At 43.3% G+C, this 16,038-nt stretch overlaps 2 protein-coding genes across 11 annotated transcripts; both read right to left on the bottom strand.

The window, feature by feature from the left end:
• Positions 1-7,658: 7,658 nt before the first annotated feature.
• Positions 7,659-9,092, bottom strand: LOC109747175 (cell number regulator 2-like). The gene is made up of 2 exons (XM_020306261.4): positions 8,681-9,092; positions 7,659-8,459 (listed from the first exon to the last, which is right to left on the bottom strand). Exons 1-2 carry the CDS (start codon positions 8,889-8,891, stop codon positions 8,380-8,382), a joined length of 291 nt encoding a protein of 96 aa, XP_020161850.1. The 5' UTR covers positions 8,892-9,092; the 3' UTR covers positions 7,659-8,379.
• Positions 9,093-11,233: 2,141 nt separating this feature from the next.
• Positions 11,234-14,947, bottom strand: LOC109747176 (uncharacterized). 10 transcript variants are annotated; one of them, XR_012202919.1, is made up of 10 exons: positions 14,543-14,937; positions 13,416-14,348; positions 13,258-13,338; positions 13,015-13,170; positions 12,731-12,925; positions 12,482-12,637; positions 12,279-12,386; positions 11,766-12,146; positions 11,623-11,680; positions 11,234-11,536 (listed from the first exon to the last, which is right to left on the bottom strand). XR_012202919.1 is itself a non-coding variant. In XM_073508717.1 (10 exons), exons 6-10 carry the CDS (start codon positions 12,740-12,742, stop codon positions 11,532-11,534), a joined length of 339 nt encoding a protein of 112 aa, XP_073364818.1. In that variant the 5' UTR covers positions 12,743-12,922; positions 13,015-13,170; positions 13,258-13,338; positions 13,416-13,933; positions 14,077-14,348; positions 14,543-14,931; the 3' UTR covers positions 11,234-11,531. The 10 variants fall into 10 exon arrangements, 8 of the variants coding, with proteins under 8 accessions (XP_073364818.1, XP_073364817.1, XP_073364815.1 ...); XR_012202920.1 differs by having other exon boundaries at positions 12,731-12,922; positions 14,543-14,925; XM_073508717.1 differs by lacking the exon at positions 11,766-12,146 and having other exon boundaries at positions 12,731-12,922; positions 13,416-13,933; positions 14,077-14,348; positions 14,543-14,931.
• Between the last annotated feature and the right edge of the window lie 1,091 nt (positions 14,948-16,038).

Below are 16,038 nucleotides of genomic sequence, written 5' to 3' on the forward strand. Positions count from 1 at the left end.
TGAAAATAACATGCATATGAATGAAAGAAAAAAAATAGATGAGATATTACTTAAAAAATGCCTATTTTGAAACACAACTTGCCTGTTGAGACTGTTGGAGAGCCTCTTCATCCCAAGAGTGATCCCGTGTTTGAGCTTAAGCAATTGCCTGAACATTGAAATATGCTTACCTTGATGAAAAGATGATATATCCTATTATTATTAGTGCTAACCTTTCAGAGCATGAAGAAAAGAGATTATTGAAAACTCTAAAGAAGCACCGTGCCGCTATTGGGTATACTCTTGATGATCTTAAGGGCATTAGTCCCACTCTATGACAGCACAAGATTAATATGGAGCCAGATGCTAAGCCTGTTGTTGATCACCAGCGATGATTAAATCCTAAGATGAAGGAAGTGGTAAGAAATGAAATATTAAAGCTTCTAGAAGCAGGTATAATCAATCCTATAGCTGATAGTAAATGAGTAAGTCATGTTCATTATGCTCCTAAGAAGGGAGGTATTACCATTGTCCCTAATGATAAAAATGAACTTATCCCACAAAGAATTATAATAGGTTATCGGATGGTAATTGATTTAGAAAAGTAAACAAAGCTACTGGGAAAGATCATTACGCTCTACCTTTTATTGATCAAAATGCTAGAAAGATTATCAAAACATACACATTTCTATTTTCTAGAGGATACTCTGGTTTTTCCCAAATAACTGTGTCATAAGAGGATCAACAAAAACTACTTTTACATGCCCTTTTGGTACTTTTGCTTATAGACGTATGCCTTTTGGTTTATGCAATGCACCTGCTACCTTTCAAAGATGTATGACTGCTATTCTCTGACTTTTGTGAAAAGATTGTTGAGGTTTTCATGGACGATTTTTCCGTTTACGGAACTTCTTTTGATGATTGCTTAAGCAACCTTGATCGAGTTTTGCAGAGTTGTGAGGAAACTAATCTTGTATTGAATTGGGAGAAGTGCCACTTTATGCTGAACGAACTCATTGTCTTGGGGCATAAAATTCCCGAAAGAGGTATTGAAGAAGTTGATGTAATTGAGAAAGTGCCATGTCCTAAAGATATCAAAGGTATAAGAAGTTTCCTTGGTCATGGTTTCTATAGAAGATTTATTAAAGACTTCTCTAAAATTTCTAGGCCTCTTACTAATCTCTTGCAAAAAGATGTTCCATTTGTTTTTGATGATGATTGTGTAGAAGCCTTTGAAATACTTAAGAAAGCCTTAATCTCTACACCTATTATTCAGCCATCTGATTGGAACCTACCCTTTGAAATTATGTGTGATGCTAGTGATGCTATTGGTGTTGTTCTAGGATAAAGAGTTGATAAGAAACTAAATGTTATCCATTATGCTAGCAAAACTCTGGAAACGCTCAAAGAAATTATGCTACCACTAAAAAAGAATTCTTAGCAGTTATGTTTGCTTGTGATAAATTCGGGTCTTACATAGTTGATTCTAAAGTAATTGTTCACACTGATCATGTCCCTATTAAATACCTTATGGAAAAGAAAGATGCTAAACCTAGACTTATTAGGTTGGTTATTTTGCTACAAGAATTTGATCTACATATCACTGATAGGAAAAGAGCTGAGAATCCAGTAGCTGACAACTTGTCTAGGTTAGAAAATATTCTTGATGACCCATTATCTATTGACGATAACTTTCCCGATGATCAACTAGCTGTCATAAATGCTTCTCGTAGTACTCCTTGGTATGCTAACTATGCTAATTATATTGTTGCTAAATTTATACCACCAAGTTTCACATACCAACAAAAGAAAAAGGTTTTCTATGATTTAAGACATTACTTCTGGGATGGCCCACACCTTTATAAAGAAGGAGTAGATGGTATTATTAGACGATGTATACCTGAGCATGAACAGGAACAAATCTTATGGAAGTGTCACTCTGAAGCTTACGGAGGACACCATGCGGGAGACAGAACTGCACAAGGTATTACAATCTGATTTTTATTGGCCTACTCTTTTTAAAGATGCACGTAAGTTTGTTCTATCTTGTGATGAATGTCAAAGAATTGGTACCATTAGTAGATGTCAGGAAGTGCCTATGAATTATTCACTTGTTATTAAACCATTTGATGTTTGGGGATTTGATTATATGGGACCTTTTCCTTCCTCCAATGGGTATACTGATATTTTAGTTGTTGTTGATTATGTTACTAAGTGGGTAGAAGCTATTCCAACTAGTAGTGTTGATCACAACACCTCTATTAAAATGCTTAAAGAAGTTATTTTCCCAAGGTTTGGAGTCCCTAGATATTTAATGACTGATGGTGGTTCACATTTTATTCATGGTGCTTTCCTTAAATTGCTTGCTAAATATGATGTTAACCATATAATTGCATCTCCTTATCATCCTCAGTCTAGTGGTCAAATAGAATTAAGTAATAGGGAAATAAAACTGATCTTGCAAAAGACTGTCAATAGGTCTCGAAAGAATTGGTCTAAGAAACTTGATGATGCATTATGGGCTTATAGAACTGCTTATAAAAATCCTATGGGTATGTCTCCATATAATATGGTTTATGGAAAAGCATGTCACTTACCTCTTGAATTAGACCATAAAGCTTATTGGGCAATTAAAGAGCTCAACTATGATTTTAAATTTGCCGGTGAAAAGAGGTTATTTGACATTAGCTCACTTGATGAATGGAGAACCCAAGCCTATGAAAATGCTAAACTCTTTAAAGAAAAGTTAAAAGATGGCATGACAAAAGAATGCAAAAGCGGGAATTTAATGTAGGTGACCATGTCTTGCTATACAATTCTTGTTTAAGATTTTTTGCAGGAAAATTCCTCTCTAAATGGGAAGGACCATACGTTATCGAAGAAGTTTATCGTTCAGGTGCTATCAAGATCAACAACGCCGAGGGCACCAACCCGAAGGTGGTGAATGGGCAAAGAATCAAGCATTATATCTCAGGTACGCCTATAAAATTGAAACCAACATTATTCAGTCCATAACACCGGAGGAGTACATAAAGGAAAATTTCCAGAACGCTCCAGAACCCTGAAAAGAAATAGGTATGTGATACGGTAAGTAAACCGACTCCAAAAGTTCCATAAAAGCAATTTTACTCCGTTTGGGAATATTTAAAAGATTAGGAAAATAATAAGTAGTCCGGAAAGCGCACGAGCAAGCGACAAGCTTGGGGGTGCACCTCCCGAGCTTGTGGAGACCTCTTGTGCCCTTTGGACTCCGTTTTATCCCAGATTACTTGTTTTGCACGGTAAAAATTCATTATATAAACTCCCGAAGGTTTTGACCACCGTATCACGACAATACCCTCTGTTCTTATTTTAAGCTATTTCTGTTGTAGATTTAGAGCAACATGTCTTCGCAAGAATCAGTCGGGGAGAGTTGTGTCTCCCACCTCTCGGCGGGTCCAAGGGCGTACGATGAAGTTGACTCCTATGGTGGTCGACGGAGGAAGAAATAGAAGCCGACCTGAAAAGAGTGGGTGCCATGGAGAAGGATCAAGAAGTTACTTCTCTTCCTCAACCCTGTGACTTGCATGTGGAATTCAAGAAATCAAGCCTGCCGTATTCGGTCAAACCCCCCAATGCCAAATTTATCTCTTACAATAACTTGAAAAAGAGTGTTGCTTCTTCCTATGCATCCAGGATGCATCCATGGGTGGACGGTGCTTTAACCGTCACAGGGAAGCTCCGCAAGGAAATTATGGATCTCAGGCAGCAAATTAATAAGCTCGAAGAGGAGAATCGCTTTCTAAGAGGCATCATTGCCAAGAATATGGCACCACCACCTCCGAAGGAGACTTGAGTACACAGGTATGGGCACTCCCCTTGGATTGTTCCAAGCTTGGGGGAGGTGCCCCGGTATCGTATCAGCAACACATCTTTATCATTATCATTTATCTTAGTTCGATCCTTTTGGTTAAATCGTGATTTAGTAGAATGAAAGCTTTTAGTATGATTTAGTCTTAAAAGTTTTTGCTTCTTGATCTATCTATGTAATCGAGTATGAGAGTTATATAATAAAGATTAGTTTGAGTTGAGTGTTTGCTTTCTTGTTTTCATCTTAGAGATGGAAAAGAATAAAAAGAAGTAAATGATTATATATAATCTTATGGAGAGTGATGACTTCACATATAAGAAGTATAATGCATGAAATTTGTTGAAGGTTAACAAACTTAGTATTGTTCATTGTTGCAATTAATGAGAAGTAATAAAGAAAGAGAGGCTTCGCATATAAATATACTATACTGGACATCTTTTATGACTGTGAGCACTCATTAAAATATTATATGCTAATAAGTTTATGTTAGACAAGGAAGACAACGTGATGGGTTATGCTTCCTTATATCTGAATAGAAGTTATATTGTCATGGATCCTCCAACATGTTGAGCTTGCTTTCTATCCCACACTAGCCAAACTTCCACACTAAGTAGAGATACTACTTGTGCATCCAAAAACCATTATCCCAGTTTCATGTCATGAGAGTCCACTATATCTACCTATGGCTTGAGTAAGATCCTTCAAGTAAGTTGTCATTGGTGCAAGCAATAAAAAATTGCTCTCTAAATATGTATGGTCTTTTAATGCGAGGAAAATAAGATTTGTATGAACTTGTGATGGGGAAGAAATATAAGCGACGGACTGCATAATAAAGTTCTCTATCACAAGTGGCAATATAAAGTGACGTTCCTTTGCATTAAGATCTTGTGCGTCCAAATAAAAGCACATGACAACCTCTGCTTCCCTCTGCAAAGGGCCTATCTTTTATTTTTAATACCTACCTTTATGCAAGAGTCATGGTGATCTTCACCCTTCCTTTTATTTTTCTCTTTTTGGCAAGCACTATGTGTTGGGGAAAGATCTAGACATATGTATATCCACTCGGATGTTGGTGATCATGGGTTATTATTGTTGACATTACCCTTGAGGTAAATGGTCGGGAGGCGAAATTATAAGCCCCTATCTTTCTATGTGTCTGACTGACGCTTTGATCTCATAAGTTTCGCATGAGTGTTAGCAATTGTGAAAGATTAAATGATGATTGAGTATGTGAACTTGCTAAATAAAAGCTCTTACATTGACTCTTTTTTACATTATGACAAATTGCAATTGCATCAATGACTGAGATTATAGTTTGTTAGTTTTCAATGAAGTTTATGGTTCATACTCTACCCTGCGAACAAATTATCAGTTTAGCACAAGAAGTTATATCACAATATATTGTTGTTCCAGATGATCATGATGCCTTCATGTCCGTATTTTGTTTTATCGACACCTCTATCTCTAAACATGCGGTCATGATTATCGACTTCGGCTTCGCTTGAGGACAAGCGAGGTCTAAGCTTGGGGGAGTTGATACGTCCATTTTACATCATGTTTTTATGTTGATATTTATTGCATTATGGACTGTTATTACACTTTATGATACAATTCTTATGCCTTCTCTCTCTTGTTTTGCAAGAATTATATGAAGAGGGAGAATGCCAGCAGCTGGAATTCTAGACCGGAAAGGAGCAAATCTGAGATCCCTATTCTGCACAACTCCAAATGTCCTAAAACTTTACGGAGAATTATTTTGGAATAAATAAAAAATATTGGCTGAAGAAATACCAGGAGGGGACCCACCAGGTGGCCTTGCCTTGGGGGCGCCCTACCCCCAAGGCGCACCCCCTGAGCTTGTGGGCCCCTGGCCAGCCTCTGGTGCCCATCTTCTGTTATATGAAGGGTTTTGACCTAGAAAAAAGAAAATAAGGAGAAGGCTTTCGGGACGAAGCGCCGCCATCTCGAGGCAGAAGCAATCTACAGCTCCGGCAGAGCGATTCCGCCGGGGAAACTTCCCTCTCGGAGGGGGAAATCGAAGCCATTGTCATCACCAACGATCCTCTCATCGTGGTAGGACCAATCTTCATCAACATCTTCACAAACATCATCTCATCCCAAACCCTAGTTCATCTCTTGTATTCAATCTTTATCTCAAAACCTCCGATTGATGTGGGTTGCTAGTAGTGTTGATTACTCCTTGTAGTTGATACTAGTTGATTTATTTGGTGGAAGATCATATTTTCAGATCCTTAATGATATTTAATACCTCTCTGATCTTGAACATGAACATGCTTTGTGAATAGTTACTTTTGTTCTCGAGGACATGGGAGAAGTCTTATTATAAGTAATCATATGAATTTGGTATTCGTTCGATATTTTGATGAGATGTATATTGTCTTTCCTCTAGTGGTGTTATGTGAACGTCGACTACATGACACTTCACCATGATTTGGGCCTAGGGGAAGGCATTGTGAAGTAGCAAGTAGATGATGGGTTGCTAGAGTGACAGAAGCTTAAATCCTAGTTTATGCGTTGCTTCGTAAGGGGCTGATTTGGATCCACATGTTTAATGCTATGATTAGATTTATCTTAATTCTTCTTTCATAGTTGCGGATGCTTGCGAGAGGGGTTAATCATAAGTGGGAGGCTTGTCCAAGTAAGGACAGCACCCAATCACCAGTCCACCCACATGTCAAATTATCAAAGTAACGAACGTGAATCATATGAGCATGATGAAAACTAAACTTGATGATAATTCTCATGTGTCCTCGGGAGCGCTTTGCTTTATATAAAACTCTGTCCATGCTTGTCATTTGCTATAAAAAGGATTGGGCCACCTTGCTGTGCCTTTGTTACACTTATTGCTTGTTACCCATTACGAATTATCTTACTACCAAAGTATTTGTTACCGATAATTACAGTGCTTGCAGAAAATACCTTGCTGAAAACCACTTGTCCTTTTTTTCTGCTCCTCGTTGAGTTCGACACTCTTACTTATCGAAAGGACTACGATTGATCCCCTATACTTGTGGGTCATCACCGGCTTCAACAACTACTTCCTTAGCATCTCCTACGACTCGGGCACCATCGTCCATGACTACTACTCCCATGTTATTCCAGCCAACTTTGACTTCGGCTACCACCGCAATTTCAAGCTAGTGAGGACCATCGAGTGCAATGGGATCCGAGCGGTTCTCGGTGGTGTCGGCTTGGGGTCAAGCCGAATTTCAAGGAGGGGAATGTCAGGGCCCTACCCTAGCCCATACGTGTATATGGGCTTACCTCTGGATATCTCTTGGGCCTGGCCCGACTGGGAATCCTCAAGTGCTGCAGCTACTTATACATGGGAGGAAGCAACGAGCAGACCATCCCCGTAGGATCACGACACGAAGATGGCGGCTCCTCTCTTTCCCCTACCTCTAGTTCCTCCCATGTTCTTCATCTTCCCTGTAACTGTTCCTCTGTAATAACTACGCTACTGCTACAATTCATCTTGTGAAGTGAGTGATTGAGAGAGATCATAGCAGGCTCTTAACATCCTTGCCGTGCGGCGATGGGTACCCACCTTGATGAGGAGGGCCACGATTCAATCCAGTGGAGGCATGAAGCCAATGGCACCTACTCCACAAGCTCGGCCTATGCGATCCAGTCCCAAGGATTGATGAAGACTTGCTGCAGGAAGCTGTTCTGGGGAGCTTGCCCACCGGGCTGACTGAAGATCTTTGCCTGGCAACTACACAAAAACAGGCTATGGTGCAACGATCCACTGCAAAGAAGAGGATGGACGAACGAATATTTCTGCCAGTTTTGCTTCTGGAACCTGGAATTGTCTTGCCACCTGTTTCTTTTTTTTGCGAAAAGTCTTGCCACCTGTTATGGCAGTGCACAATCTCTGTCATTGTCTGGTCGGTGGCGGCTCGATGGATAGGATGCAACTCCTTCAGCCCCGTGGTTTGGAATTCAAAAACACGATCAACTACTCTAACATCGTCTCCAGCATGATCGAGGAGGCAAGGCCGGAATTCAGAAAAGGGGCCAGGTCTCTAATTCTGATCATCCTATGAGTGATCTGGCACGAGAGAGATGCATGCACCTTCACGGCTAAGATTGCCTGCACTGCAAATATTCCCTCTCTGCTAAATCATCAATATAAGCCAGCCAGCTGCCGGATCTTTCAGAAAAAAATAGTAAACATAAATTATTCCCAAAAACATAGTGTACATACATAAATCAAAACATTATACTGCATATATAACATGGTCCTCCTTTTCAAAAAAAATAAAAAGTATATAACATGGTCCTGTGTATTTTGCACACAGAGATCCGATAGATATTATTCAAACACAATTGGCTACAAAAACATCACTGATGGTGGGGTTGGACGGATGGAAAACGACTTGCAACAGAAGGCACACGCAGGAACCATCATCACAAACACAAATTAACTAACTGGCGACAAGACAGAAGTACTAGAAGCTGGTAGCCGGCATTATCCATGGATACATCGATGGTGACTGCATGGATGGGATTCGAGCGATGCGGGCACACTAGCGAGTCATCCCCGAGTAAGCCTGAGGCGCGACGGTGGCAGCGCTCTTCCCCATCTTCTCCATGTTGGCGTGCCACCCTGCACCAACAGACAAGAAGAAAGCTGACCAAGACACCGCCGCGCACGGCCATCCTAGAAGCTGCTAGTGCTAGCACATTGCTAAACCACCGCAGCTACGAAAGAGGCAAACGGACGAGCTGATCCAGTTGGGATTTGTGACCGGTGACCGGCACGGTGTGGTTACACTGTCGACGCACGCAACGAGCAAAGCTCACGATCGAAGGATTGTGCGTACGTACCGAGGCGCATGTCAAAGCCGCGGTTCTTGAGCTCGCGGTACTCCTGACACAGGGCGCAGAGCTCGCAGGACCAGTGGACGCAGCAGTCGGCGCAGGGCTTCTCCTTGAGCCCGTACTGCTCTCGCAGCCTGGAGCGGTAGCAGCAGGAGTAGAGGCAGCCCCATCCCCCCGTCACCGAGGCCAGCAGTATCAGGGCTTCCAAAGCATGCATGCTTATGCTTGCCAGCGCGAACCAAAAGTATTTTCTAGGGAATTAGCTTACAGCTGCCAACGTCGTCGCAGCAGCCGCAGAGGCCAGTCGACCAGGAGCCGTTGTTCAGGCTGGCCATGGGGATGTCGCGGGCTGCCTTGCCGCCGGCGCTGTGAGACTTGGGGTTGTAGGGGAGGACTATCAGAAGGAAGCTCGCCGGACTTGTGTGTGTGTGAGAGAGCTGCCGTGTGTGCGCCGTGGGGCGCGTATTTAACAACGGAGTCGGGTTCTTTCGGCCCGTTTTTCACGCGCCTTGCGACAATGTCCGTTCGCAGCGCCAGTGTCCTAGGTTGTGGGTGCTGCACCGTGGTGTCTGCGTCATTGCATGTTTGCATGTGAGTTGGGACTGACTTTATCCAAGTTACTCGGACCAGTAATTCAGAGCTACTCCTCTGCAAACTATATAAGAGCATTTAGATCAGTACTTTAGTATTTTAAACGTTTTTATATTAATTTACGAAGGAAGTACATTTGTCGACGAGTGAGAGCATGCGACTCCAACACTCAATGTACGTAACACATATATACAAAGATATAAAGTTACGCAAAAGAAGAGGGTCCTTGCACGCCCGGCCGACTCGTCCAAATCAACTCGATGGATCAAGTAGCGCGCGCCGTGCCTTTGCGTGTGAGAGGCCGAGCTCTGTGCATGTGGTATACAGTCAGATAGCCGTCGTCCAATAACTTGGCAGTGTCGGGCCTGCGGCACCGTGTGATGTCCTCGCCGATCGATCTCATCCATAGCCAAGCCAACTGGTGCGCGATAGAAGTCAGGAGTAATTAGCATGAGGTTTTGGCGACACGGGGGAGATCGCGCAGCCGCGCCCTAGGCCTTCTCTCCCCGATCTCTCCCTCCCGCCGCCGCCCGAGTTCACGCCGGCGAAGCCCGGGCTGTGGCCTGTGATGGCGGTGGCGGGGTCTTCCCCCTCGCGCGCAGTGGCGTCTTCCTTTGGCGGCGGCGGCATGGCCACTCCGGTGATTCGGCGGCGCGGTGCGGTGGTATCCCGGCAGAGGATGTGGCGGCGGCGGCGGCGACAGCGGCGGCGCGGCCTCTCGCGGCGGAGGCGCCCCTGTGGCGGTGGCCGGAATCTCGGATCTCGCAGGGCCTAGTTGGGCTTAGGCGGGCCGGCGGATTTGGTGAGCGACGGCAGGCTGGCGCGGTGGGCCTGACGTAACCGGCTGCTTCGGCATCGTGGCGGTGCCTTGGCTGATCAGGCGGCGGCGACTGGTTCCTTTTGGTCCGGTCCCCGGCATAGAAGGTGGCGATCTGTGCACAAAAGGCTGGATGGAGTTCTTCGAACAGATCTGGGTGAAAACCTGCTCTCGGCTAGATGCCAAGGCCGGCGATGGTGGCGCTCTTCGGTGTCGTTCCCTTCTTGGAGGCATCGCCATGGAGAAGTTCTAGGCCAACATCTGCTACCTCTGGGGGCAAACCCTAGATCAGTAGATCGAAAGACGGCGGCGCTCTTGTGTTGTTTCCCCCCTCGGGGCGTCATTCTTGGAGGTGTGCATGGACTCGAGGGACCAGTGGACTGCTACTTTGGTGGAGCGGTGCTTCATCCTACACATTAATGGTGACGGATCTTGACAGCGTGGCGCAGTGCAGATTCGGCGTCCGATGTGCGGGGATGAACTCGCCCAGGAGGACGACGCTGTCTGCCGTCGTGATGGCATCAATGGCAGAGAGGCCTGACACGGTCGATGCGTCAGTTTCTGCTTTGAAGATGGATCGATGGAAGACGGTGGTGCCGGGCCGGGCCTTGCAGGCACTACAACAAAAACTGCATGTAGAGACGTCATATTCCAAAGCTAGAGACGCGTTATTTCATCTCTAGGCAACCATAGAGTCGACTTAGTAAAGCGTCTTTGGAGCGTCTACCCACGGACCGTCTCAAAATATATAGACACGCTGGCTAAGCGTCTGTACATGGAATGGGACGCTATATTGGGACGTTGTAAGGCGTCTCTAGATATGACACGCTATATTTGGACGTTCAAAAGCGTCTCTAGACATGTAGAGTCATTGTGCTACGTCCGCTCGTACGTCTCTACTAACAGGGCCATTTCAATGGTCATGGGCCCTAGGCCCATTCCTATACACGCTATGTACAGACGTTATATTCGTCTCTAAATATACAAATGAAATTTTTTAACCACGTAATATTTTATTTTAAATAATATTTGATTCATTCCAAATTTGTAGTTTGCCATTTCAAATCCAGTAACTTTATCATGCCATATGCTTGTGCAGAATGGTCAACAAGTATTGATATATAAAAGCATCCACCATATCACCAATCACATTCATGAACAACAAATATCATTATATGAAGGGATCCACCCATATCACCAATTGTATCCACAACAATCCCATTCGCACAATTTCAATTAGTAGGAACAAACACTTTTGGTTCACAACTGAATCAAATCAAATCTTCATAAAAAATATGCAAATAATTAAGAAGAGATCATAGAAACTAGAACTAAGTTTTCCTACAAATCTAAAATCTTTATATAATACATAATACTTGTCCATCTAAAGACTAATTCTTCTATAGTTGCTCCTGGCTCCTGCAATGCACTCCTTTTCTAAATCTTGAGCTACCCTGAAAAAGAAAGATAACAGAGAAAAATTTAGAACATAGCTTGAAGACTAGTGTGAGAAGAAATGTACTTTGATGATGTACCATACCAGTGTTTGGTGGCTTGTTTTGAGGTTGTGCAAGAGTGGTTAATTTTGGTTTTTTAACCTAAAAATCGCAAAAATCCTTCATAAATAAAAAGCCTTAAGCACGCACATTGGAACATAGGATGATTGCATGAAAGTGTACTTACATGTGATAGAGGCCATGCAATAACATGACCAATAGCATCCCTTACTGTTTGTAATTGTCCATATGGTCTAACCAGTATCTGATATGACGTATATCAACTGACACGACTCGATGTAAGAAAGCAAGGTGGGATTATTGATGTTTTCTCAGACAGCGAATTTAGCTAAAACCGAGCTGCCTTCAATCCATCAGCAGGGCTGCTACCGCTAAAAAAGGCCTGGTTGCCTCCAATCACAATCGGCTGGGCTGCTACCGCTAAAAAAAGGCCTAGTTGCCTCCAATCACAATCGGCTCAGGAAAAAAATAATCTAGGCTGCTGCCGCTAGATGGGCTGCCCGATCGTTGCCTCGTTGCTTGCCTGGTTGGCTTGAGTCGGTTTAAACTGGGCGAGTAAAGAGGCAGGATAACAAACGACAAACGGAATTTGACGTAAATAACCAGGGACGAAAATCAAAGCGACGGACTAAACCAAACCAAGAATATCACCTCCCTTTAATAGTAGGTATAGATATACCTGCTTAGTGATACGATGAAGTTGTACACTTGATTCAGGACCACCTTGCTTGGTCTCATTGTTATTTTCAGCATGACCATTCTTTGCTTCAGGACCATCATGTGCTTTCTACAATTGAGGTTCAGTTTAGTTGTAAGTAAACTTATAGAAAACATAGACCTTGTTTGATAACACAGCAGAAATTTATGTGCGCATGCACACACCTTAGCAACTGTGTGCTCATGCGGTGAAGATAAACTGGTGCAACCCTCTTTGGTTCTTGCGCAATTGCTAGGATGCAATTCCTGGTTAGTCTTGTTCGGTAAAGTTGATTCTGCACACCCTTGATTTATCCTATCATTTTTTTTAGTGTGCGCTTTCTACAGTTGAGGTTTAGTTCAGTTGTAAGTGAACATACACAAAACATAGACATTGTTTGACAAAGAATCAGAAGTTTATGCATACAGACACACCTTAGAAACCATGTGTGGTAAAGATGAACCAGTGCAATCCTCTTTGGTTCTGGAAGAAAAGCTAGGGTGCAATTCCTGGGCAGTAATCTACTTATCCAGTAAAGTTAATTCTGCACTTCCTTCATTGGTGTAACCGTCTTTGGTTGATTCTGTGCAGCCTTGATTGTCCTTATCAAACATTTCAATGTGTGCCTTCTACATTTGAGGTTCAGTTCAGAACGACATAAACATACAGAATCATAAGCATTGGTTGATAACGAAGTAAAAAAAATATGCGCACACACCTTAGTAACCATGTGTGGTAAAGATAAACCAGTGTAACCCTCTTTGGTTCTCACAGAAAAACTAGGATGCAATTCCTGGGTAGTGATCTGCTTGTCTGGCAAAGTTGATTCTCCACTTCCTTGATTAGCCCTATGAAACTTTTCAATGTGTGCTTTCTACAATTGAGGTTCAGTTCAGTTGTAAGTAAACTTATACAAAACATAGGTATTTTTTAATAACAAAGCAGAAATTTATGCACACACCTTAGCAACCATTTTTTCTTGTGGTAACGATAAACCGGTGTAACACTCTTTGGTTCGTGCACAATCGCTAGGATATAGTTCCTGCAACTTATGATGAACAATTGTTTAAGTATGAGAATGAAGTAGAATATTTATTAGTGAAGAAACTATTACATCACCTGCATAGCACTCAATGGAGCATATTCTTCAGCTTCGTTATGTGATATAATACACCAAGTAGCTGTGTGAATGATTCCTGTGACCATCCATGCAAGACTTTCATGTGATATAAAGTGACAAGAAATGACAACCTCGAATATGTTGCACATCCAGGGTATAAATCTGTGTTTGCTTCCTCGAGGAAACTAGCGTATATGTCTTGTTCTCTCATTGCATCATCATCTGCAGATGTTGTATTGACATTCTCAGCCATACCAGGTTCCAAGTTCTCAAATTCAGACTGAACACCATCTAGTTCCCCATCAGATGCGCTTGATAGTGATTGGAAGCTGTCAGCCATGGGGAAAATGGCACTTAAGAGCCCAGAAATGTCATGCAATCTTCTATTACTGCCTTCTACATCAGAATTCACTGGAAAACCCGGAATATGAAAATCGTTGTTGTTATTTGACATGGGAGCAAATGCAAATGACGGTGAATCATACTCTTCTCCATGGCAAACCCATTTTGTATAACCCTGAAGAATACCATCACATCTTAGGTGGGTTTTCACTTCGTCGTAATTCTGCGTTGCCTTATTTCCACAATTTACACAGGGACAGAGAATTTTATCACCGAGTGGAACATCATGGAAGGCAAAAGATAGAAATTGCTCGACACCTTCTTTATAATCAGTAGTTGATCTTGGTTTACTCATCCAACCTCGATCCATTAGCCTTTGCTAGCTGTAGTAATGAAAACAAAATAGATCAGTTTATAATTTTCCATATGCTCTTTTACATTAAGCATAGGTTCATATGAATATTTTAAACTATGCGGGCAATCTTCTGGCAGCATAGGCGTGTGGGTGAGCTCGTTGCCGAGGTCAGCAGCTGAGGGAGAGGGGCGTTGGCGGGGAGCGGCGTTGTGCCGGGGCCAACCGGCGTCAGGGTCTGATGTACATTGCACAAACATTTCAATTTCCATAGTGAGCACCAAATGAATCACACAGTAATTAGTAAGCAGCAATCATTTATGAGCATACGCACCAAATGAATCAAGTTCAATTTAAATTTACAAGCAATCACAGAATAATCTTCAGATTTGTTTAGAAAATAGAAACGGAGGGAAAGAATAGATGCAGTACATTGTGGCTGTTGAGGAACGGAGGCCGGACTGCTGGATGGTGCTGCCGCCGCGCCGGGGAGGCGCGAGGACGGTGGCTGGAGCCTGGAGGGCGCTGCCGGCTGCCGGCTGCCGCCGCGCTTGGGAGGCCGGAGGCGGACTGGTGGCCTGGCGCCTGGCGGAGCCGCGGAGGAGAGGGCTGGGCGCCGGAGGCCGAGGCAGGGGAGTGAGATGGCCGGATGGAGGGGAGGGGAGGGACCGAGGGAGAGGCAGGAGAGGGCCAGCCGCCGCCGCCGGAGCCTTCAGCTAGCGGTAGGTTGGGGAAAAGGTTGGAATCGAGGAAGGGAAACGACGTGCTCAGGCGGTCGGCTACTCGCGCGCCTGACCAGACACCACGTCGCTCGTGTGTTTGGGCTCATGGGCCAACGGCCTAGTCACTCTTTATATTACCTTATAATACATGTAGTAGTATTTTTTTTTGCACAAAAGTCTTTGGTAGTCCACGCCTAAAAAGAGAAATGGCCGGCAACGAGCTCACCCACACGCTGAAGGATTATAGTCGCATATAAAACGTCTCACAAATCGTCTCTAAGTTAATTAAAATTATATACTTATTTTCTAAATGGCCAATTATAAGCAGAAGCTTGTGACACCCTATAAACGTCTTAAGAAGCGTCTTTAGCTTGCTAGTGTTTATGGGCGTAGAGACGAAGACAAACAGCGTCTCAGAAAAAGCGACCATACAAGCCGTTTTTGTTGTAGTGAGGGTGCACATGTGATGCCCGCGTGAGTGTGCCGGACCGGTGTGTGACCCAGTCTCGGTATGTGGCTAGGCTGGGGCATCCGACGTTAGATGTTAGGCTTTGATGCGATGTCTGTTTGGTATTAGGCTCGGAAATTCAGCATCCTTCATCAAGAGGATAGGAGTAGCAACAGGTGTTGCCTGAATGATGGCTTCAAGCGTACTGATGTATTATCTTGTAAGGTCTTTGTGAATAATTAATAAAATGACTGCATGTATTGTTTAGATGCAGAGGTCGGGTACATCCTCCTTAAAAAGGGTTACGTAATAAAGCCTTCGTTGTTATTAGCTGTCTATATACGTGTGTATTATTGGCGTCCGGCCGGCGGTGCACCTAGCTTTCTCCACTACGGTGATAAGAGTCCGACGGACATCTGAAAATATGAACATCAAGTTCCAACTGGGTGGCACGAATTCGCTGTTAAATTCAATTTTCAATATAGTACAGACACAAGCGCTTATATATACGCGCATACACTCATCTTTATGAACGCACACACGTACACACTTTGCCTTTATGTGCACCTTCAAGAGCTTTAAGAGACTGAGCTGACATATCATTTTAAGATTTTACGAAGTCATCATAGAGGCCTTGTAGTCGACGGGAATGTCTCCTCCCACTGAACGCGCATCGCTGAAGATCCTGAAATAAATTCACAGTTAATTAACCAGGTGATATTGAACATTTTTTATTACAGAAAGAATCAAATCTATTA

Source organism: Aegilops tauschii, chromosome 2 (assembly GCF_002575655.3).
Source record: "Aegilops tauschii subsp. strangulata cultivar AL8/78 chromosome 2, Aet v6.0, whole genome shotgun sequence".
NCBI classification, from domain to species: domain Eukaryota; kingdom Viridiplantae; phylum Streptophyta; class Magnoliopsida; order Poales; family Poaceae; genus Aegilops; species Aegilops tauschii.